At 39.5% G+C, this 21,814-nt stretch overlaps 3 protein-coding genes across 5 annotated transcripts in view; 2 read left to right on the top strand and 1 right to left on the bottom strand.

Moving 5' to 3' along the window:
- Positions 1-4,992: 4,992 nt before the first annotated feature.
- Positions 4,993-6,616, bottom strand: LOC146707119 (transcription factor IIIA-like). Its single transcript, XM_085458439.1, has one exon. It carries the CDS (start codon positions 6,612-6,614, stop codon positions 5,397-5,399), a length of 1,218 nt encoding a protein of 405 aa, XP_085314565.1. The 5' UTR covers positions 6,615-6,616; the 3' UTR covers positions 4,993-5,396.
- Positions 6,341-11,527, top strand: yju2b (YJU2 splicing factor homolog B). Of its 3 annotated transcripts, none has more exons than XM_085458443.1 (10): positions 6,341-6,666; positions 7,371-7,420; positions 7,532-7,585; positions 7,676-7,758; positions 8,274-8,329; positions 8,431-8,491; positions 8,656-8,798; positions 9,056-9,228; positions 10,436-10,574; positions 10,703-11,527. In XM_085458443.1, exons 2-10 carry the CDS (start codon positions 7,418-7,420, stop codon positions 11,194-11,196), a joined length of 1,206 nt encoding a protein of 401 aa, XP_085314569.1. In that variant the 5' UTR covers positions 6,341-6,666; positions 7,371-7,417; the 3' UTR covers positions 11,197-11,527. The 3 variants fall into 3 exon arrangements, with proteins under 3 accessions (XP_085314569.1, XP_085314566.1, XP_085314568.1); XM_085458440.1 differs by having other exon boundaries at positions 6,341-6,673; XM_085458442.1 differs by lacking the exon at positions 6,341-6,666 and adding an exon at positions 6,744-7,231.
- Positions 11,528-14,856: 3,329 nt separating this feature from the next.
- LOC146707117 (venom factor-like) overlaps positions 14,857-21,814 on the top strand; it is a 32,537-nt gene continuing 25,579 nt past the window's right edge. The window contains exons 1-12 of the mRNA XM_085458426.1: positions 14,857-14,987; positions 15,077-15,094; positions 15,213-15,248; positions 16,414-16,452; positions 16,763-16,952; positions 17,658-17,823; positions 18,076-18,146; positions 18,379-18,470; positions 18,866-18,948; positions 19,037-19,124; positions 20,033-20,135; positions 21,232-21,346. Coding sequence (XP_085314552.1) covers positions 14,908-14,987; positions 15,077-15,094; positions 15,213-15,248; positions 16,414-16,452; positions 16,763-16,952; positions 17,658-17,823; positions 18,076-18,146; positions 18,379-18,470; positions 18,866-18,948; positions 19,037-19,124; positions 20,033-20,135; positions 21,232-21,346 — 1,081 coding nt within the window. The 5' untranslated portion in view covers positions 14,857-14,907. The remainder of the gene's footprint in view (positions 14,988-15,076; positions 15,095-15,212; positions 15,249-16,413; positions 16,453-16,762; positions 16,953-17,657; positions 17,824-18,075; positions 18,147-18,378; positions 18,471-18,865; positions 18,949-19,036; positions 19,125-20,032; positions 20,136-21,231; positions 21,347-21,814) is intronic.

Genomic DNA, 21,814 nt, shown 5'->3' with positions numbered 1-21,814 from the left:
GACACCTCATTGCCCTACAATACACTCCATGCTGTAGCAAGTTAAAGGATGGACTCAGAGATGCTTTTATGTGGTTATTAGTTTTTTAGCCTAAACCAATTGTTAGTACCAAAGCGAGTTTAGTCACCAAGGTTTTTTTAAATTGTAACACTTCTTAAATTATAGAAATTATACTTTTTTTGTGCTTTTTGTATCAACTGACTGAATATACTCACATAGTGTGCTTCTAATATATAATTATCCACAATCTAACTACATTTTCAAGTATCAGTGAAGTGTTGAGTTACAAATACAAGTTTGTATAGCAGTTACCTTTAAACCAGTGCCATCAGCCTATAATCATGTTCAGACAGAAACTGGGATAACTGTGGCCTTGCAAAAACTGATTTGATGAAGTGAAAAGTTCACCATCATACATGTAATGGGGAAAGTTTTTTAATACACAGTGTGCAGTGTAGGTTTCAAAACCTACAAACACAACAACCCCTGCCCCCAAAACAGAGAAACTAATGTTCATCAAAGAAAAAGAGTGTGATTCCATTTCAAAGTAAGAGCGTGTGTATTATATTGCATCTGTGTGTTGATGACTGCAGAGCTATCACAGGGTTTTGCAGTTGTGTCATCCAAGAAGAATTAGTTCTACATGATGAATTTGGCTTTTATCACTCTAATAGTCATGTAGGAAGCTCTTAAAATAGGAACTGATAACAGGACATGTTACACTCATATTTTTAGTATTTATTTATTTATTGTCATTGTCAAGAACAATGAAATTGCGTTTGGGGCTTCCATACAACCCCAAAAAAAGAAGAAAATAATAAATACCCCTTAAAACCCAAGTGTACATATTTAACCCAGTGTGACTCCAATGCAATAAGACAATCCTTAGCAATAATGTTCGTAGAAATTCAGACAAAGACCTGAGAAACATGACAAAATACAACAATGCAACCCATTCAATATTATTGTACTGTGAGATATGATATCAGATATGATAGTTATCTGTTTAAGAAAGAGGGGGGGGGGGGGGGGGGGGGCAGGAGGGGGAAGAGAATAAAGATATGATGCACCAATGCAGACCAGTTCATTGCTATTAAGAAGTTGGATATGGTTATTGTCCGTGAGAGGGGGGCAGAGAGTTCAGGAGCCTCACAGCCTGTGGATACAGGCTGTTGGCCAGTCTGGATGTTCTGGCCTGTATAGACCTGTACCTTCTCCCTGAGGGAAACAGATGTAAAAGGTGGCGCGCAGGGTGATGTTGGTCCCGCAGGATACTGTGCACCCTCCTCAGACAGCGAGTGGGGAAGATATTACTGATCTCTGGCAGACTTGTTCCAATAATTCTGCCAGCTTCTTTCACCACCCACTGGAGTGCTTGCTGATCGGCCTTGGTGCAGCTGGGGAACCACACTAGAAATCCATACGTCAGAACGCTGCTGATGGCACAGTTGTAGAAGTTCAACATCAGAGATCTGGGAATGTGTGCGCTCCGCAGTCTCCTCAGGTAGTAGAGGCGCTGTTGGGCCTTCCGTACAACTGAGGTGATATGGTTGCCCCAGGACAGGTCCTCGGTCACAGTTACCCCCAAGAATTCTATGAATACTAATTGGCTGCAGTCTCTGGTGCATTCCTGGAGGAGCTGGTCAGACAGTCAGTCCATATAGGGCTCGTCTGAGCTGAGCGGGTCAGGAATGAAGGGAGCAGCCTTCCTGTAACTGGAAATATTCAGAGAGGATTTAGCCTTGGAATGTCAAACTTGCACGGAGCTTCTCCTATTCATGCCGTAAATCTGTTGGTCCAAGCGGAGACGCTCTATCGTTTGTCATCAAGGCACAAGAATGCACAGGGCTTCATTCCAGCTAATCTGAGCAGCAGGTGATTTCACACACACACACACACACACACACACACACACACACACACACACACACACACACACACACACACACACACACACCTCTCCTGTGATTGAGGCTGTGCAAGGTTGTTGGCATCAGCTGAAAACTCCTAGACCATGATGACACAGTGACATTTCACCTGTACGTGATAAGACAGGCAGGCAGTTCCATTATCATTGGCATTAATCTGCTCTTAGATTTTGGAACCTGGCTGCAGATATCTGCTCCTGTCCAAACACTCATCCAGTTTTCCCAAACGTGATGAATGGGGTGAGATAAAGTTCATACTGAACACAGGGTGTAGGATACTGCTGTTTTTCAACATTTTCAGGGTGTCTATTAGTAGCCAAAAGTTCAACTGAAGACCCCTTTGAATACCAACATACCAAAGTTGTCCATATTATTATGCTGTTGTCTGAGTCTGACTCTAAAACACCTTAAAAATACAGAGACCGACTTCAGAGATTTTCTCAATTTATTGTTAATCTCGCTTCTTCTGTTTCTGCAGACTGACATTCAGGTCGGTGAGCAAGATCTTCATCATCCTCAAGGCCTTTTCTGTGGCACTTTACCATCTTTAAGCTGGTTTTTAGACTTTGAAGTTAGAGAATGTAATCGGTTTTCACATAGAAAAAAAAGCTGGAACTGTAGAGCACCAAAGTTGCATCACGATGCAAAGCCTTTTAAACAAATTAGTACTCAAGGCTTTTTATTATTAGATGTAATTAATATATTTTTAAGACTTCTGGGATACCTGCACACAACTGAAACTTAGAAACACTTCTAAAGCAAAACGGAATATAATTCATTTATTGTATTTTATAGACAGGCGTGTCCAGATATTTTTATTGTTATGTTTAGCCATGTAGTGTCAGGGTGAAAGTTTCGTTTTCATTCCTAAACTCTTTAAAGACTGGGATGTGAACAAAAATGCTAAACAGCAAGACATTATTTCCAAATAAATACCACTGTTATCATCACTGTGAAAAATTTAGTGTTTTAGATTATGCTGCAGTTCACAGGGTGAAATTCAAGTACATATTTAAGCACTTTCAAGGTCCCTTTTCAAGCTTTTTTCCAGCACCCCCCCCCCCCCCCTTCAAAAAAGTGCATGTTTCAATTCGCATCACTTCTGTAAGACCATGTGAAAATTAAAACAAATCATCCCAGGTGAACTTAAATACCTTTGATCCCCTTTTGTTAAGACAGAAAAACACACCACACAAAAATACTGCAAAAGGACGGGCGCCTTATATACATAGTGTATAAACTCAAAATGCACATTTCACTTAAAAATTAAGATGTGAACAAATCAACTTGTTAGATATTCTTCTCCTGTTGAAAACCCCCCCAAAGAGAAATAAATAAGTCTTCTCATCAGATATTGATGAGAAATTCTTTCCTGTGTGACAGAAAATAGGAGACAGATGTTTGTTTGTTTTTTAAGTTAATTCCCAATAAAACTGTTTTATTGCTAACTACATTGCTGTCTGTATTATTGCTGAAGTCCTAAATGATCACCTTTAAAGTGTTTGTGCTAATAACATCATGTACAGTCAGACAGGCATGGAGAACAGCACTGACTGGGAGGCTTTGAACACATCACATAGTTCAATTCAACATATAAGACTTTAAGAATGCACAAGCTTAAACTTAAAATCTATTGAATTTATCATCTGTCATATTATTATGTAGAATTCTAATGTATTTTGTTCATCTCCCTTAAACAAACAGGCAGCCTTAAAGTATGAAATATTCATATACAAACACACATAAATGTGTGAACTGTCTGAGCGGCTGATAGTGCCCCACAGGCCTCAGTGTGAGCTTGAAGACATTTATAATGTTTAAGTAGTTTAATGTGTCGGTGCTGACGATAAACAGTTTGAATGAAACTTTGGTAGCACAGAAACAAGTGACTATTCTTTGTGACCATATGGATCGGTCCCTCATATTACCATTATTTCACCCAAAGGCACCAAGTTAATACTCAAAAAAGCTGCAATACACACAAATATAAAAAGTACTTGGTGACAACTTTGCTTTTAGCGTCTAACCCTCTGGGGTCCAGGGAATAATTGGCCGTTTCTGACTACTTTTGGCCTCTATGTTTCACCTTTAAAAACTGTTTATCTTGCCAATCTGTTATTTACTCATTTTGACATACTGTAAATATGTAAATATTGTGCATAAAACATGAGTAGAAAGTGATATTTTTGACTGTAAAAACCACAAGCATGTTTAACGAATCATTTTCATAACTTGAAATGCAAATAGAAACTGTACATTTTTTAAAAATGTGCACAAGTTTTGCAAACAACAAAGTTATATGGTACTATTTACCTAAAAATGCAGCCAAGGCTCAGACGTTTTTTATATAACCATTTAAAACTATTTACAGAACAATCCAGGTGTTCTACATCAAAGAAGAAGGCACACAAATTATTTATGCAACTCCAAAAAATAGTCTGTGTCCACTATAACACAGATGAGAACAGCACAGGGATAAACCTGCAGGTCTGACAGCAGGTGTGTCACTCAGCGTTTACACTGCAATCTGCCTTTGGTGGCTTTAAGGCAGCAACTGTGACGTTCACTAGTAGAACTGACACACAAAACAAAACGACGACTACACTACACACTAACCACACAAGACAACACACTAAAAGAGACTCCAAACACGGTAAACGTCACAAATCTCTCAGGTTTCAAAACTCTTGCTCTCTCTCTCTCTCTCTCTCTCGCCGGTCACTCCTAAAACTTCCCCCTCTTCCCAAACAACCAGATGCCACATGTTGCCATATCATTTTTGATTGGTCAACACGGCACATTTTTCCACCACATCTGAAATTCAAGCACTTTTCAAACCTTGAAAAGACAACATTGAAATTCAAGCATTTTCAAGGATTTCAAGCACCCGTACGAACCCTGAGTTCAAAGGATTTGAAGACTGTTTTATTATTAGTCTTAAGACTTGAATTACCAACAGATAAATGTCAACACCGAGCTCTGCATTTTAGTTGTACTGAACTCCTGGACAGGTTATATTATGACCCACTTATTTAAATGAACATATAAGAGCACTCAAGAAAAACAAATACATTCCACAGGTTTTATTGAAATACTGTCATTATGTAGTAACAAAACACCCATCACATTTTTTCAAGTTTTATACAGTAAAAAAAAAATATTTTCTTAAATACAAACACCAAACATAAATAACTGAATGGCTCTGGGGAAAAACAAAACAGTGTAATGTTTTTCTACAATGAAACACTGCAGCGGACATAACCCAGAGGACAGACAACCAGGATCACGTTCCACTTCTTCATTCTGAATTCCCTTTCCGAAAGACTGTAAATTATAATGAATCAACCAATGACCAGTGTTCAACACCAAGACTCCCAACAACCATGTCACAAATAATATATATTATAAATGCTCTGTTAAAAGTGCCTGCTGTCCACACAAAACTGGGGTGCTCCTCTTCATTTGACGCTACACTGATAATGGTGTAGCCAGGGTGTTTGTAAGTCCCTGCCTGTCCACAGCAGGGCTGCACAGCAAGGATGCGTCCTGTAGGAGAGACACCAGCTCAAAAGGGCCAGGCTGGTCAGCTTTCTCTTGTGAAGACTGTCTATGCGCTGCATGTTCGGGTTGCATTTTGTAGACCACTCTCTTTGTTTCACAGTAACCGCTTAACCTCGAAGCAAGAGATCTTTTGGCTCTTGGCTTCTTCAGCTTCTTCCTCTGTGGGTCGTGGACGACGCTGTGACGCTGGAGGCTCTGGTTCATGGCGAACGTCTTCCCACAGCCGGCATGGGTGCAGACGAAGGGTCGGTGCTCCTCGTGGAAGGAGCTGATGTGGCTCTGCAGGTTGAAGGCAGTGGTGAACGACCTGTCACAGGTATCCCTGGGACATTTGAGGACCACTCTCATTTCAGAGTGGATGTGCTGATGCTGCTGCAGAAACCAGGTGTCCCTGAACACTCGGCTACACTGCTCACACTTCAGGGTGACTCTATGCTGCTCCTTCCTGTGCTTCAGGTACTCGGTCCAGGTCTTCCCCGTGAAGACACAGCTCTCCTCTTTGCAGGGGTACCCTCTGTGGACCTTCTCGTGACGCTTCAGTTTGCTGGGGAAGCTGAATCGCATCTGGCAGCCTTCATAAGTGCACTGATAAGGGGGCAGCTGAGTGTGCTGCTCACACATGTGAGATTTGAGCTGTTTGTTCTTCTTGAACTCGAGGCCGCAGCCCTCAAACCTGCAGACGTATTTCCTCGGCTCCAGGCAGTGGATGCGGCCGATGTGTCGGGCCCGGTTTGCGTTGGTGGTGAAGGCCTCCGCGCAGCCGTCCACGGTGCACCGGAAAGGCTTCTCTCCGCTGTGACTGAGCTCGTGCCTCGCTAGGTGGTACTTACTACAGAACGCCTTACTGCAGCCGTCGCGCTCGCACGAGTACGGCTTCACCCCCGTGTGCTTACACAAGTGAGCGTCCAGTTTCCACTGTTTGTTGTAGGCAGCCGAGCAGCCGCTAAACGAACAGATATAACGTTTGTATGAGTCCACTTTCGCTTCCATTTCTGCGGCATTGACAGGCGAATTGTTTTTAGCTCGCTCAAAAACACGTTTTTTCTCCCGATACCGGCGCTTCCCAGAGGGCTTTTCGACGTGACGCCACTTCCGATGCCAGGAAATTACGTCTTCATTACCCATCAACCCTCTGATGTTGTTGTTGTGCAGCAGCAGTACAAACGGCAGTTCCAAGGTTGTTTGTGAGTATACCTTAGATTTTCGTCCACGAGTAATCACAGCTGTTGGATCTTTCAAATGTCACTGCAGTGATTTTTTATTTATGGATGTTTTTGTGTTCACGTTCTTCTCATTCACGCTAGTAGCAGGCGCTAACATTAAGTAGCAAGCTAGCTTTGCTAAGGCTACGTAGCCTTCGGCCAGCTTGCGATAGCTCATCCTCTCCAGCAATTTGTCAAAATACCTTTTGATATAGTGTTTAATGTACACGACACTAGTGTAACAGAAATGCTTTCAGTGTTCACGTGCTCTTTAACAAACTAATTTCGACGGTTTGCGCTTCGAAGACAGTTGGTTTCTTTTGTTATACATCCGAATCAGAGCTTCATTTTGTCTTTAGCTGTTTGTTAAAAGATTACTGGGCTATTTGTTTCAACGTGCTTTCAGATGAAATCAGTTTCACCAGCTTTTGAAATATTAGGTAGCGAGGTGCGGTGTTTTATGCTGTCTGTGGTTTAGAAGATACTCGGGGAGTGAAACTACGATAACATATGCAAAGCTATGTGTTCCTTGCGAAATCAGTATGTTTCCTAACTTACAGGATACTTTTCAAATATTCTTAAAAATAATTAAGGAGGGCGCTTAAATTGCTACAATGAAAGGTACATTAACCTTACTGTTACAGTGTGGTGTCAATGACTGACCTTCTTTTTTTGTCAGGTGAAAAGGAGTGAGTTCACTCCTGGGGCAGCGTTCCAGTTGTCACAATGGTAAGCTTTAATTCAGCTGTTTCCAGGGATGCACACAATTGGAAATACTAGCTAAAGAATAATAGTTTGTATTCTTTATTAATAAAGTCTTCTGCATTGTTTTCTTGACAGGGTGAAAGAAAGGGAACAAACAAGTATTATCCTCCAGATTTTGATCCGGCCAAGGTATGTTAGATCACACAAACTTTATGGGTGTCAGTTGTTTTAATTTTACTTTTTTGCACGGCTTACATTTTTATCATTCGTTATCTTTAGCATGGATCCCTCAACGGCTACCATAAGACCCACGCCCTGCGTGAGAGAGCCCGGAAACTGTCCCAGGGCATCCTCATTATCAGGTTAGTGCACACTTGTAGAGTAGTAATGAACTGAGGCCGGAGATGGGAAATTATTACATTTTCAGTCTTGTATGAGTTACCGTCCACAAAAATATTTGTACATTCAAATGACAGACGCCACAGTATAGCTGTGGCTTCATGAATGATATTCTACCACCACCATCACCATATGATTAAAAATAAGAAAAATGATACATGTACGTGTATATGTGTATTATATAGTTATTAGAGTTTTGTGTGTTTTTGATTAGTATTCATTTTTGTTTGGCTTTTTCTCCAGCTTTAGCTTTTTTCTGTCTAGAATTGTATGGATTTAATTTTATTGTTTTATAATAACTTATTATCATTTTTGTGTTAAATTACAGAAAATAGCCAAATGGTGAATCTATTAAAATAAAGCGTTTCCTTTTAATGGCAGAAACATTGAACAGAACCTGGAGCTTTTGTATATAAGGGTTTTTCTTTAAAACTCACCCAAATTACATGTTTTAATGATCTATTTTGGTTCCATCAAGGTTTGAGATGCCTTACAACATCTGGTGTGATGGCTGCAAAAATCACATTGGCATGGGTAAGTTTGGAATGAATGAATGATAAGATTGTATCATTTTTTTTTGAGGTACAATCAGTCCTGCTTTTCATTTCCACAACACTGATGTGTTGTTTGCACAGGGGTTCGGTACAACGCGGAGAAGAAGAAAGTGGGGAACTATTACACCACGCCAATTTACAGGTAAACGGGGGATCAGGTCAGCTGTTAAAAGAAAAAGCTTTTGCTGTTGTGCAAACTTTAAATCAGAACTATAAACGTGTGTGTTTGTATGCTGCACTTTACAGTATCACAGTAAAATTCATCTTGAAGCTGTCCTCGAATTAAAATCTTGTTTCCTTAACCAGATTTCGGATGAAGTGCCATCTCTGTGTGAACTACATTGAGATGCAGACAGACCCAGCCACTTGTGACTATGTCATAGTAAGCGGGGCTCGCAGGAAGGAGGAGCGCTGGGACATGGCTGAGAATGAACAGATTCTCACTACAGGTAACACAGTTGTGGCTTTTACAAACAAATAAATGGTTTGGTCAGTGCTCTTACCTGCACTGTGTGTAAATATTATGCACAAAATAATCATTTTTCTGTGTTGGACAGAATCATATAGACAGCACATATCACATCAAAAGACATCTCCACAAATGGTTGTTTGAATACTTGATGTAATCTGATGTCATTTTTACAAAAAAAGTGCTTGTTTGTTGCTACTCGATACAATGTAACTTTCCTTGTTCCTCTTTGGACAGAGCGGGCAGAGAAGGAGAAGCTGGAGACGGATGCCATGTACAAACTGGACCACGGTGGGAAAGACAAGGAGAAGCTAAAAAAGGCTCTGCCGTCTCTGTCAGAGATCCAGGACTATCAGGCCGGGAAGAAGGATGACTTCCAGCTCAACAGCACCCTCCGTAGGAAATTCAGAGTAAGATATTGACATCCTTTTGGCCATTGCAGTAATACTACTTTTCTCATTTGCTTAGACATTCAGAAGTAACATTTTCTAAATGTTTCACTCAGGCCTAAAATTAAGGTCGGTGGCTGGAATGACACCCTTTGCTTGCAGAAAACATTAAGACATTATAAAATAAAGTACACCATTGTAAATTATTATTATATTTTCACTCAGTCATTACACATTTCAAAAGAAAAATACAACACATGCCAGTAAAACTTTAATGTCTGCTGTGTTAATTTATAATGCATAGAATATAGCATGTTTCAAATGAAAAGCTAAATCTTGTTGCCCCCTACAGCGGCACTTTTCATATTTTCTTTTGTGTGTTTTCAAAAAAATCAAGCATTTTCTTCATTTATTTTAGTCACGTGTCTGTGAACTGATATTCACATTAAAGACCTAAACTACTGCTAGTGAAAATAAAATATGCATGTAACTGCATTTTCCTCAACACTCTCTGTAATAGTCTTTTACTCATCCTTTTACATACCTTTGTGTTATCACGGGCCTAGACGTCTGTCAGCGACCCCACCAGGCAGCCTCTGGACATCAGGACCAAAATGTTCGTTCTCTGGCTGGTTGCTGTGGGTTTCTGGCTGTCACTGTAAAGTTGTCCAGAAAGCGGGTGCTGTACAAACTTTAGTGCTCATAGTTTGTAGGATTGCCCACTGTCCCACAGAACTTTAAAATTGACAGTTTTCATTGTTAAAACAAAATTTGTGCCCCACTGCTGAAGCCAGCATGTTTCAAAGGACACAACTTTTACTGTAAAGGTAAACAAGCTTCATTTCCAGTTTGCATGACACTTTGGGGTGTTTTACTACTGCTAGTTGGCGAATGCTTATACATAAGTCTGCGCCTTTCCTATAAACCATGGCTGACTGTGGCAATCTGCTACTGACTGAAGTAATCACAGACAGGTTTTCAGTGCAACAGCTTACACTTGTTTGAAGTGTACGGTGTTGCACAGACCAACAGGAGTCAACCTATAGTACTCTCAGCTGGTCAGGGAATACACATTCCTGTATTTGGTGGTTGCCAGGCAGCTACTACCTAGTCTCTAGGCCTGTGTGACTGGATTTTGTTTTCAAATTTTCCTTCAAGCTCTGGATTTTAATGACAAAATTAAAAGTTTCATACAATGTCTTCCTTGTCGTGTTGCTTGGCTGTATAGGAAGAGAAGAAAGTTCTGGCTGATCAGGAGGAGAAGGATAATGCGGTGAGGATGAGAACCAACTTATCCATCCCACTGTTACCAGAGAAGGAGGAGGATAAGAAACTGGCAGCACTACTTACCTACCAGGCACCTGACTGTAAGCAACATATTTTGTCACAAGTATATAAATTTAAAGAGCGTATAGTGAATTATTTACCGTCTCACTTTGAAAATGTCTGAAATCCTTTACAATTTCTGCATCATTTTCTCCTCATTTCCGATTAGCATATGAGGACAAACAGCAGAGCAAAAGGAAGGAGATCGCCTCTCGTTCATGGTTTAACTCTGCGTCAACACCACCAGGTGGTGCTGCAGGCAGCCTGCTCCATAAGCTTGGACTCCAAGGGAAAGAAATAGCTGTGGCCAAAGCCCTGGGTTCCTCACACAGTCCTTTAATCCGCAAACGGACATCACAGTCTGGAAACAAGACTGAACAGTGTGCCACCATCACCCGCAGAAAGTCACACCATGATGTCAGCACAAGCGATGGGGACATTTCATTGGCCACACCCACAGTGGAAACCCCATGTATAGTATCGGAACAAATGGTTCAGAATGAGACAAATGGTGATGGTTTCAAGGAAGTACATATCAGACCTACAGAGGAAGCAGACAAAAAACTGACAAATGGAAAGGTGGAGGACCGGAGTAAATGCTCAGGAGGAGTCACATCTCTGGTGGCAGACTACAGTGACTCGGATTCAGAGTCTGGACAGTGAGACTGAATGATAAATGGGACACTTTGTGTTTTCAGTGAAGAGTCACAAGAAAAATGGAGATAAAAACAAACTGTAGATATTTGTCACAGCTGCAGACGTCTAACATATGCTTCTTTTATCTGCTGAAGTAATAGTGCTGCATTCATCTTTAAGATCTGTGTGGCCTGCAGATTACAGTGTCATGTGTGAATGTGTTGGAAAAAATGTTTAGAACTTGACCCAGCATATGGTATTTGGTTATCTAATCTACATCCCTCAGATTCCCAAACATGTGTCCCAGTAATAAAACAGCCAAAAAGCTTGTAAAATTAAATGTCAACTGCTTCATCTAGTATTGCTGCATTTTTGTTTAAATTTTAGTTCAGTATGTTGGCTCAAAGTGTTGAAATTATCCATCCACAGTAGAATAACTTGTACCAGATGCAAAGTTCATTTTTATCACAGGCCTGAGGGGTTTACTGCAAAGGAGCTTCAACACAGCCGGTCCTTTGACTTCGGCTGGCTTTACAAATCCCAGCTGAAGATAATCACAGTCACAAGTGTGGTTACCAGCCAGGTTTTCTGATTCAGACTTTGTGTGCACTCACACAAAAAGGGGCACAAAATGATCTCTATGAGCGCTGCCTACTCCAATCGTTGATGTTATCAGATGATGATGAAACAGGGATTACAAATGAATAAAGAATATAAGAAACAGAACACTGTTGCAATAACATAGGAAATGAATACTGCAGAAAATCATTGCTCTTAGGATTTAACCTGCAAAGTGGAAAGTAATTATTTGTAGATCATTATTTTATCGCTAATTCTCAGTATTGGAGTTTATTTTTAAAGTGACAGCTGCACATTGGCGCTCTGAAGCTTTAAAGTGGATACATTTCAACATTAAAGGTTAATGTAGGCGCTGTGGTGAAATCCCTGTAGTTTATTGCCAGATTGAAAAGCAATTAATTTTATTGATTTATCTTTGGTGATAAACACCCAGATCAGTTTGCTGCTCTAGTAGCTGCAATTACAGCAGTGTAAAAAAACCCCTTAGCAGCAGATTCAAAGTATATGTCAATGAGGTGTGAGACCATATGTAGACTTGGGAGGTTGTTAAATACTTTCATGAAATAAAGAAACTTAAAAAAAAAAGCTTGAGTAATTGTCAGCATATGCATGCCATGTCTGAAAGCGTTGGTGTATGAGTGAGCATGTGCCAACACCAAAAACCAAAATGCTTTGTTAACCAAGCAGCACCCATTAGGAAAAGAAAGGAGGCCCTGGCAGGGCTTCTTTATAGAGCGTCTTAGCCTGACCTGCTCATTTCCATAAAACAGTTCCTACAAACCTGGACAACTACAGGGAGTGCAGAATTATTAGGCAAGTTGTATTTTTGAGGAATAATTCTATTATTGAACAACAACCATGTTCTCAATGAACCCAAAAAACTCATTAATATCAAAGCTGAATGTTTTTGGAAGTAGTTTTTAGTTTTAGCTATTTTAGGGGGATATCTGTGTGTGCAGGTGACTATTACTGTGCATAATTATTAGGCAACTTAACAAAAAACAAATATATACCCATTTCAATTATTTATTTTTACCAGTGAAACCAATACAACATCTCCACATTCACAAATATACATTTCTGACATTCAAAAACAAAACAAAAACAAATCAGCCACCAATATAGCCACCTTTCTTTGCAAGGACACTCAAAAGCCTGCCATCCATGGATTCTGTCAGTGTTTTGATCTGTTCACCATCAACATTGCGTGCAGCAGCAACCACAGCCTCCCAGACACTGTTCAGAGAGGTGTACTGTTTTTCCTCCTTGTAAATCTCACATTTGATGATGGACCACAGGTTCTCAATGGGGTTCAGATCAGGTGAACAAGGAGGCCATGTCATTAGTTTTTCTTCTTTTATACCCTTTCTTGCCAGCCACGCTGTGGAGTACTTGGACGCGTGTGATGGAGCATTGTCCTGCATGAAAATCATGTTTTTCTTGAAGGATGCAGACTTCTTCCTGTACCACTGCTTGAAGAAGGTGTCTTCCAGAAACTGGCAGTAGGACTGGGAGTTGAGCTTGACTCCATCCTCAACCCGAAAAGGCCCCACAAGCTCATCTTTGATGATACCAGCCCAAACCAGTACTCCACCTCCACCTTGCTGGCGTCTGAGTCGGACTGGAGCTCTCTGCCCTTTACCAATCCAGCCACGGGCCCATCCATCTGGCCCATCAAGACTCACTCTCATTTCATCAGTCCATAAAACCTTAGAAAAACCAGTCTTGAGATATTTCTTGGCCCAGTCTTGACGTTTCAGCTTGTGTGTCTTGTTCAGTGGTGGTCGTCTTTCAGCCTTTCTTACCTTGGCCATGTCTCTGAGTATTGCACACCTTGTGCTTTTGGGCACTCCAGTGATGTTGCAGCTCTGAAATATGGCCAAACTGGTGGCAAGTGGCATCTTGGCAGCTGCACGCTTGACTTTTCTCAGTTCATGGGCAGTTATTTTGCTCCTTGGTTTTTTCCACACGCTTCTTGCGACCCTGTTGACTATTTTGAATGAAACGCTTGATTGTTCGATGATCATACTTCAGAAGCTTTGCAATTTTGAGACTGCTGCATCCCTCTGCAAGATATCTCACTATTTTTGACTTTTCTGAGCCTGTCAAGTCCTTCTTTTGACCCATTTTGCCAAAGGAAAGGATGTTGCCTAATAATTATGCACACCTGATATAGGGTGTTGATGTCATTAGACCACACCCCTTCTCATTACAGAGATGCACATCACACTAATATGCTTAATTGGTAGTAGGCTTTCGAGCCTATACAGCTTGGAGTAAGACAACATGCATGGAGAGGATGATGTGGACAAAATACTCATTTGCCTAATAATTCTGCACTCCCTGTATTGACATTATAAATAAACCTAACACATGTAACATATGCATTTTACAGATTTTTTATTCATAATCAATCTCACTGCCAAGCATGTTGATATATGCTCAAACCGCTTCCATCTCCAGACTCAGCTGTCTTGGATCCTAGCAGAGGAAGGAATACTGAAGAGGAACTAGTACAAAGCATATTAATGATACAGCTGTGACAAATGCCTGAGGGACACGGGACAAAGCATCTGCCATGACATTATCTTTGATATGCTGAATGTCCAAATTGTCAGACTGAAAGAAAGCCCACCAGATGAGCCTGTGATTTGGGTTCTTCATTGAGTTTAAACCTGATAGGAGTTGATATGTGACATCTGCATGCAGCTTAAATGGGTGATCCCAATGGGGCCAACATCTGAAACTGGGTCAGGTCCACCCACCAGTTGCTTGAAAAAAACAGACACAGATAACAAGAAAGCCAAGCCAGTGCTGTGTCAGTCACAAATAATACAACAACTTTACACATTTTCTTCATTACCACATGACTGCTGCGTGCACATTCAGTTGACAATGAAATGCACGGTTTGTGCTACTGCAACTTCCAGCTGAGCTTCATTCGTCATGTTAGTAAGTAAAATAAGTGAACTAAAAACAAAATGACCCTTTGCCCTGGTTAAGACCTCCCCATCATTCTTTGCCAAACAAGTCTATAGTTTGTTTTATTGATCAGCAGCTACATCCCTCCCCTTTCTATTGACTACAGTAGTTTTTGGGTCTCTCAAATTAGGTGACTGACTGGTAGCCATAGTCCACAGAAACTCCAAGACAATCGTTATGGTTCGACTGAAGCTACACAACATTTTATTCCTTGTACTTTTCTGCAACTCAAATGGACAATTTGACCATTCTAGGAGGTAAGAGGCTTTACTTACTCAGTACCTGCTGTGTGTTGGACATTACATCTTTGAGGTTTTGTATAATAATCGTGCTGTGATCTTTACAGGCATCCATGGAGGGACAGGTATGTATGTGTGTGCACAAACATGCTTACACAGGAGGTCTGTGAGCAAGAATCATATAGTACAGACAAGGTTAAGCCTCTGGTAGCTTCAGTTATTGTTTTTGAATCTCATCCCCAGATTTGTACCAATTGACCGATACTGGCATCTTCATGAGTAAGTAACCTTTGATGGATTCGGCCTAACAGAAAGCAAAATATGCATAAACTAAAAAAAGGAATAAGTTAAGAAATTAAGATGTGCTGATTCACTGTTTTTCTTTAACATGTATTTTAAAATATCAATTCATATTTATTACCCTCAATCTTTGGATATTTGCTCTCATTTCCTTATCAAACATATTCTCATCATGGTTTTGTGTGGCCTTTTCTGCTATAATGATTGAGAATTTCTTATGTCCCTTTTAAAAATATCATTAAGGCATGCTGTTTCTTATTCATTTGTTTTTTACATTTGTTATTGCAACTTGCATGTCATTATCCCCTCTCCGTTTTAATTGTAACCCTGTTAAGCCAGTCTGAAATAATTGCCAAAAATTTGCATTGTTTGAAAAGAGTTTATTGAACCTGGTGACATTTAAAGAAGAAGAAGAAATGAAATACTGTATATCAGTTTAAATTTGTATCATATTTGCTGCATGTGGCATATGTTTTGTGCAGTTTATTTATAACATGGTTTCTGCAGATGAGCACATGTGCTGACACACACACACACACATCCCATACACAATTGTAACTGATTTGCAATATTACCAAGTACAGTTTTTCCTACTATGACAAAGAATTTTATTCTATTTTGTAGAGCACTTTATTCTATTGTATAAAGTATTTTATTCTTGTTGTATAGTGTGTTATTCTATTTTTTCTTATCCTATTCTATTGTGCTTTTCTTAACTTTTACTGATCTTAAACTTGTACTTTCTGCCGTGACCAAACAATTTCCCACCTGTGGGACTAATAAAGGTTTATCTTATCTTATCTTATCTTATCTTATCTTATCTTATCTTATCTTATCTTATCTTATCTTATCTTATCTTATCTTATTTCTTAAAATGAATTTTGTACAATTCATTTTTAATTAGGTTTTTTATTTAAGAAAAAAATCCCGCTGCTGATGCAGACGTCTCAAAATCTCACAAAATCTCATGCAACAAATATGGTACTTGGTATTACATAAGTAAATGTTCCCACACTGAAGATGAATAGAAAAATGCAGTGTCATGAGCCGTACATTGTTATATGTGCAAAATATGTTTTATCCGAGTCTCAGTTAGCAGCACTATGTGATGACTGAAATTAATACGTTTCCTCTTCATTTGTAGGAAAGAAAAACCACAGAAAACAATTAATCCTTCACCAAGGTACAGATGCTCACCAAATGCCTTCTCTTAATACATCAGTCAAACCAAATTGTATATTATGTTTACCAAAGTGTGTTCTATCTTTATTTGTTTTTGTTTTTTTTTTAATTTTATTACTCTGTTAGATATTCATATTTCATGCTTTGGCTTGTCGGTTCAAAATGAAATTGGTTTTTTGCTAGAATTGTTCACCAGAGTAACATAGGAGTGCTGAAATTGTATAACAGTGGTGCTGCAGTAGCCACAATAAAGACTGAACCACTGGTGACAGTAGTATTACTGAAATCCATGTTTTGTTGCTCTCCTCCAGGTTCGTTCTGCTGGCTCCAGATGTGCTGAGGACAGACAGCGATGAGAACATCTACTTACAGGCTGATAGTGTGTCTGACCCCATTGCTGTCTCCATCGTGATCCAGAACTTCAACGAGGCTGTCACGTTATTACAGGACTCAGTCACACTAAATCAGGCAAATGGATTCAGCACCCTCAAGCCTATACAGGTGACTCAGCAAGCTCATATTTAAGGTTACCCATTCAACTCAAACAGAGGATACGTGCACAAGTGTCATTTATCGGAAGCTACTAACCTACATCTGAAAAATGTGTGAACTATTTGTGATATGATGTTCACTAAATAGCCTCAAACAGTTACAAAAGGAGAAGTGCAAAATCTTAGATGTTGATTGTTTTTTCTTAAAATAAAAAGAAGTCATTCTCATTGTTGCATGCAGCCGCCTTCGCTCATATTTATTTATTGTTAGCTCATCCAGTCAAAGCACCAGTGAGCTAATGCGATGGTAAGACGTTGCCCCTCCTAAAATTCCCAAGAATTTGTCCCCCTGAGAGTCAGTTTGTTGTGGAACGAGATTAATTTGTACAGCTTGTCTTGGATATGAATGTTTGTGAACTTCCTTGACTTCTCAGTTAATTTAGGTTCTCACTACCTTGTGCCGTACAGGCAACCAGTGCCAACATAACTGTCTTTCTGTACTTCACACATTGTAGTAACCTGTCAACTGTAATGGATCCTGAGCAAAATCATCTTTGACATTCTGGTTGACAGAATGTAATCCAAACTGTTTCAAATTGAAATAAATGCTAAAGTCAAAGTGAATGAAAGAAATTAGAAATAAAATACTGATAAAATTCACTGACTGAGAGCAGCTTTTGAGAGTAACTGTCTTCTATATCACATCTCATCGCAGCTTTCCTCTGATTTACTGAATCGCGAAGAAAAGAAGAAGAAATTGGTGAATTTGAAAGTGACCTTTGGAGGTTTCCACGTTGAGAAGAGGCTATTGATGGTAACCTTTCACTCTGGGTACATCTTTATCCAGACAGACAAACCCATCTACAACCCAGGAGATACCGGTGAGAACAGAGGATATTCATTAAAACTTCAAAGAAAACTTCAAAATAAAGATGCGAACAATTAAAACAACTATAACATGACTAGACGAGATAGTTTTCAGGTTGAATCTTAAATAGCGTATTTGTTAAGGACTATTTTGAGATGATAGTGATAGTGGTTGCTAAAACGTTTCCAGTAGCAAAGATCATAAATAATAATTTTATTTGACTGATTTAAAAGAAATGTCCACTTTCTTTTCCTTTCGTCTCCAGTTCGACTTCGAGCCTTTGTGTCTTCTCCAACCTTTAGGGCCTTCAACAACTCCATCGAAATAGATATTGAGGTGAACAAACCATTGATTGCAAATATAAAATTTTTTTTTGTGAATGCTGAAATATAAAATGGTTGTGCCAAAAGATGTTAAAACCATCCATGTGACAGTACAAGAGGGATTGTCCTGTAGCTACATAACTTGGTAGCTTTTGTAGAAACTGGATTCTGGCAGTATTTTGGTGATAACCCTGTCATGTACTGAATGTATCAGCTCAAATGCTGACGTAGTTTCTGTGTTATAGAATCCAGATGGTGTGGTGGTTAAACAGGTCTCCAGGACCAGGGCTGTTGATGGGATCTTTTCAGAAACATTTCCACTCTCTGAATACGTCAAGTAAGTATCGACTCATTTGGTAACTATTTCGTTATATTACAAGCTGTGTGAAAGTTTAACACAGATGTTTGATAGATTCTTGGCTTCTAAGTCGTCTTATCAAATTTTTAGGAAGTCATCATTCCAGTATGATTTTATCTCATGCACATGGTTACTTTAGGCCACCACCTGCACCAGTTTAGATTTTAGAGTATCTTACAAATGCTGACTGGGTGGCACACAGAGTACCTGTTTGCTGCTTAATATGTGCAGCGAGTCAGCAAGACGAACAACATGGCAGAATGTTAGAATCTCAGTTAGGAAAGAGAAGAACAAAAGCAAAGACATTTTATTTGACCTTTACATTGTTGGGATGAACAGTGCGTTGGGTGTTGAGCAACATTTATGTCTTATAGTGAAGGAACATGGATTATTAAAGCAAGGTTTGACCACTGGGAGGAGAACACTTTCACCTCTCAGTTTCAGGTGAAGAAATATGGTAGGTGGAGTTATTATGCTAATCAAATGAATAATATCTTTCCCTGTGTTTTCTGAATGTCACATTCATTGTAATGTTTCTTTTTTAGTGCTTCCTGCCTTCAATGTTACCTTAACACCCAAGAAGACCTTCCTTAGCTTGGATGACAGTGAACTGGTAGTAGAAATCTCAGCCAGGTTTGTTTATTACACTTAAACACACCAACAAACTCTCTTACTTGTGACATCCTTTGGTCATATTTAGTCTCTAACTAAATCCTAGCCTTTCAATGCTATTGAAACCTGTTTATTTGTCTGACTTGTTGAAGCCCCGTGTCCCCACTCGTTCCCTTCGGACAGCTGAGCAGTTGTTGCTTTCGGTCCCAAAGTCACGGCTGAAACTTAGAGGAGACCAAGCGTTGTCTGTCGCAGCGCCGATGCTTTGGAATAACCTTCCTCTCCATATTAGACAGGCTTCATCAGTTCCAGTTTTTAAGTCCTTATTAAAAACCTATTTTTATTCCCTGGCTTTTAACTCTGTGGATAACTGACATTTTTATTAATTTTATTGCTATGTCTGGTTTCTGCTTTCTATTATTATATTTATATTTGTATTGTACAGCATTTTGGTCTACCAGGTGTGTTTTAAAGTGCTATATAAATAAATGATGATGATAATGATGAAATGTTATTTCCATCACAATGAATTTTAGGTTATTTTATTTAATCTTGGGCTGAGTTGAGTATAAACTCTTCTAAACTCTTCCTTAGAAATGATGTCCTACCCTGTAAACAGACTCTAGAATTTAAAAATACAAATGTAATGACATTCTTAGCCATAAGAACATTCATGGTCATCATTTTCTGGACTTTGTATTTTCTCTGAAGCAGCACGTTGGGGCTTCAAAATACATATTTAAGGCTCATCTGCAATGCCTTAGTTTTTCTGACCCAGACGTTACGTCCATGTTTTTTACTGTCTGTCCAAGAGGTCATTAGAGCAACTGCATTTTCTGTGTTGGCTTCATTTGGCTTGGGAACTGTTAGATAGGTATTATAAACACACCATTGACTGGTGGATAACTGTTTTGAGGACTGTGTTTCAGGTACCTGTATGGAGAGCCAGTCCAGGGGACAGCTTATGTTGTGTTTGGAGTCAAGCTCAATAAAGAAATGATAAGATTACCTTCAGTGAAGCAGGTGTCAGATGTAAGTTTACTCTAAACGTTTACATTACTATGGCTGTAGATTTTGGCCTCTGTATTTCAGATCTATGTCAAAATTAATGTGCTTATTTGCTTCCTTTTACTTATCTATTATTTTTGTTTAGCTCTGGTGTTAAACAACCATACTGGGACAGTAAAAAAAAAAAAGGTGACATAAAGAGACACTGTTAGCAGCTACTTCTGTTAATAACACTTAGGCCTTAGTCACACAGGCCTGCAGCATCATATCTGGCAACCACCTGTTGCAAGGATAACATATCTATGCTTTAATCAGGTGTGAGTGGTTGGTGGCATTCACTGTGAAATCAGTTGTTAAAGCCCCAGTAACATGGGCCTGGAGACCAGCCAGTGACCCCTGGGCCTGCTATTTGAAAAATCTCTGTGTGACTGCTTTGGTTGCTTGCAGGTCATGTGAAAGACAATAGCTCACCTGCAAAAACCTACTCACCTAGCAGTAGTGAAACTCTGAACAGAGTAATGCTAACTGGAAGACACAACTTCTGCTCTCAAGATAGCATTCTCTGTCTTTGGTTTGTGTTGCACTTTTACAAGTTTTACTACGACTCAGAAAGCAAATGGGAAGTATTTGCAGACAACTCAGTGGGGTCACATACTGGTCACTAGGGCTGGGTGACTCAGACCATACCGGCTTATTCCATAAACCGCAATGCTTAAGTCATTTTTATCTATATGCAAAATAGTTGCAAGTAGTTTTAAAAAGGAAGTTGATGAGAGCCATGGGACTCAAACATACGGTGTGAGTGCAGCTGGAGAACAAAAATAGTAATTTATAAGAACTTAAAAAAGTTCTTATAACCCCCCCCAAACAAACAAAGAAACCACCAAAGTCTTTGCTTCAACTAAATTTCAAATATTTCTTTGATGTATGAAGTTTGCATACTCTGTGTACAGACAATAGCTTGCTGATGAAGCATCCTTGCCAAATGTCTTCATAAAGCATAGTGGCTGTAAAGAGGTGCTTGAGCCAAGAGTTTATATTAATAATTTTACATACTGGGTAGGCTAAATGGCCTTTATAGCTGCTAAATGTGTTGTCATGACTGTTTCTCTTCATGCAGCTTGATGGTGGAACTGTTACACTGAGCATGGAGGAGATCAAAAGTGCTTACCCCAACATTCGATCTTTGATCGGGAACTCTGTGTATGTCAAGGCCTCTGTGCTCACCAAGACAGGTAAACATGAAGTGTGAGCCAGAATTTCAGACAAACTAAAGAAAGTCAACATTTTGAACCACAAATAAATAAAACAATAAATAAAAAAAATAAAATAAAATAAGCACATTTAAAATCCTGCAAATCTAACACAACGATAAAATGTGCTGTAAATGAGCAGATTAATTTCGTGTGCTTTCTAATGCAACTAACTCAGAATTTTGGACATGGTGTTAAGTTGGCTTTGTAACTGCTTTATCTACTCACATTAGTTGATGATCAGCTTGTCAACTTTGCCTTGCTCCTTTTCTGATAGCCTAGTAAGATCAAACTCTCCGGTGTGTTGTAATTAACCACTGCTCGCCAGGATCAATAATGTCTGCTGTGAAACTCCAAACTGACGCAACTTACGCTCTGAATTGTATCAACATGCCCTTTAGCATTCTGGATAAACCAAAGTAATCAAAACCTTTGACTCTCTTTAGTATC

The sequence above is a fragment of the Copadichromis virginalis genome, linkage group LG6 (genome assembly GCF_057382275.1).
Source record: "Copadichromis virginalis isolate Kocher_CV1m ecotype Utaka linkage group LG6, C_Virginalis_male_GT1.1, whole genome shotgun sequence".
Classification (NCBI taxonomy): Eukaryota; Metazoa; Chordata; class Actinopteri; order Cichliformes; family Cichlidae; genus Copadichromis; species Copadichromis virginalis.
The sequence above is the reverse complement of the archived record's forward strand: the minus strand, read 5'-3'. Positions and strand labels throughout refer to the sequence as shown.

Bases quoted from the DNA above. Each gene is read 5' to 3' on its own strand.
- LOC146707119 (XM_085458439.1), bottom strand. From the start codon at position 6,614: ATGGGTAATGAAGACGTAATTTCCTGGCATCGGAAGTGGCGTCACGTC.
- yju2b (XM_085458443.1), top strand. The intron at 7,586-7,675 runs GTATGTTAGATC...CGTTATCTTTAG, and splicing joins CAGATTTTGATCCGGCCAAG to CATGGATCCCTCAACGGCTA. The intron at 10,575-10,702 runs GTAAGCAACATA...ATTTCCGATTAG, and splicing joins TACCTACCAGGCACCTGACT to CATATGAGGACAAACAGCAG.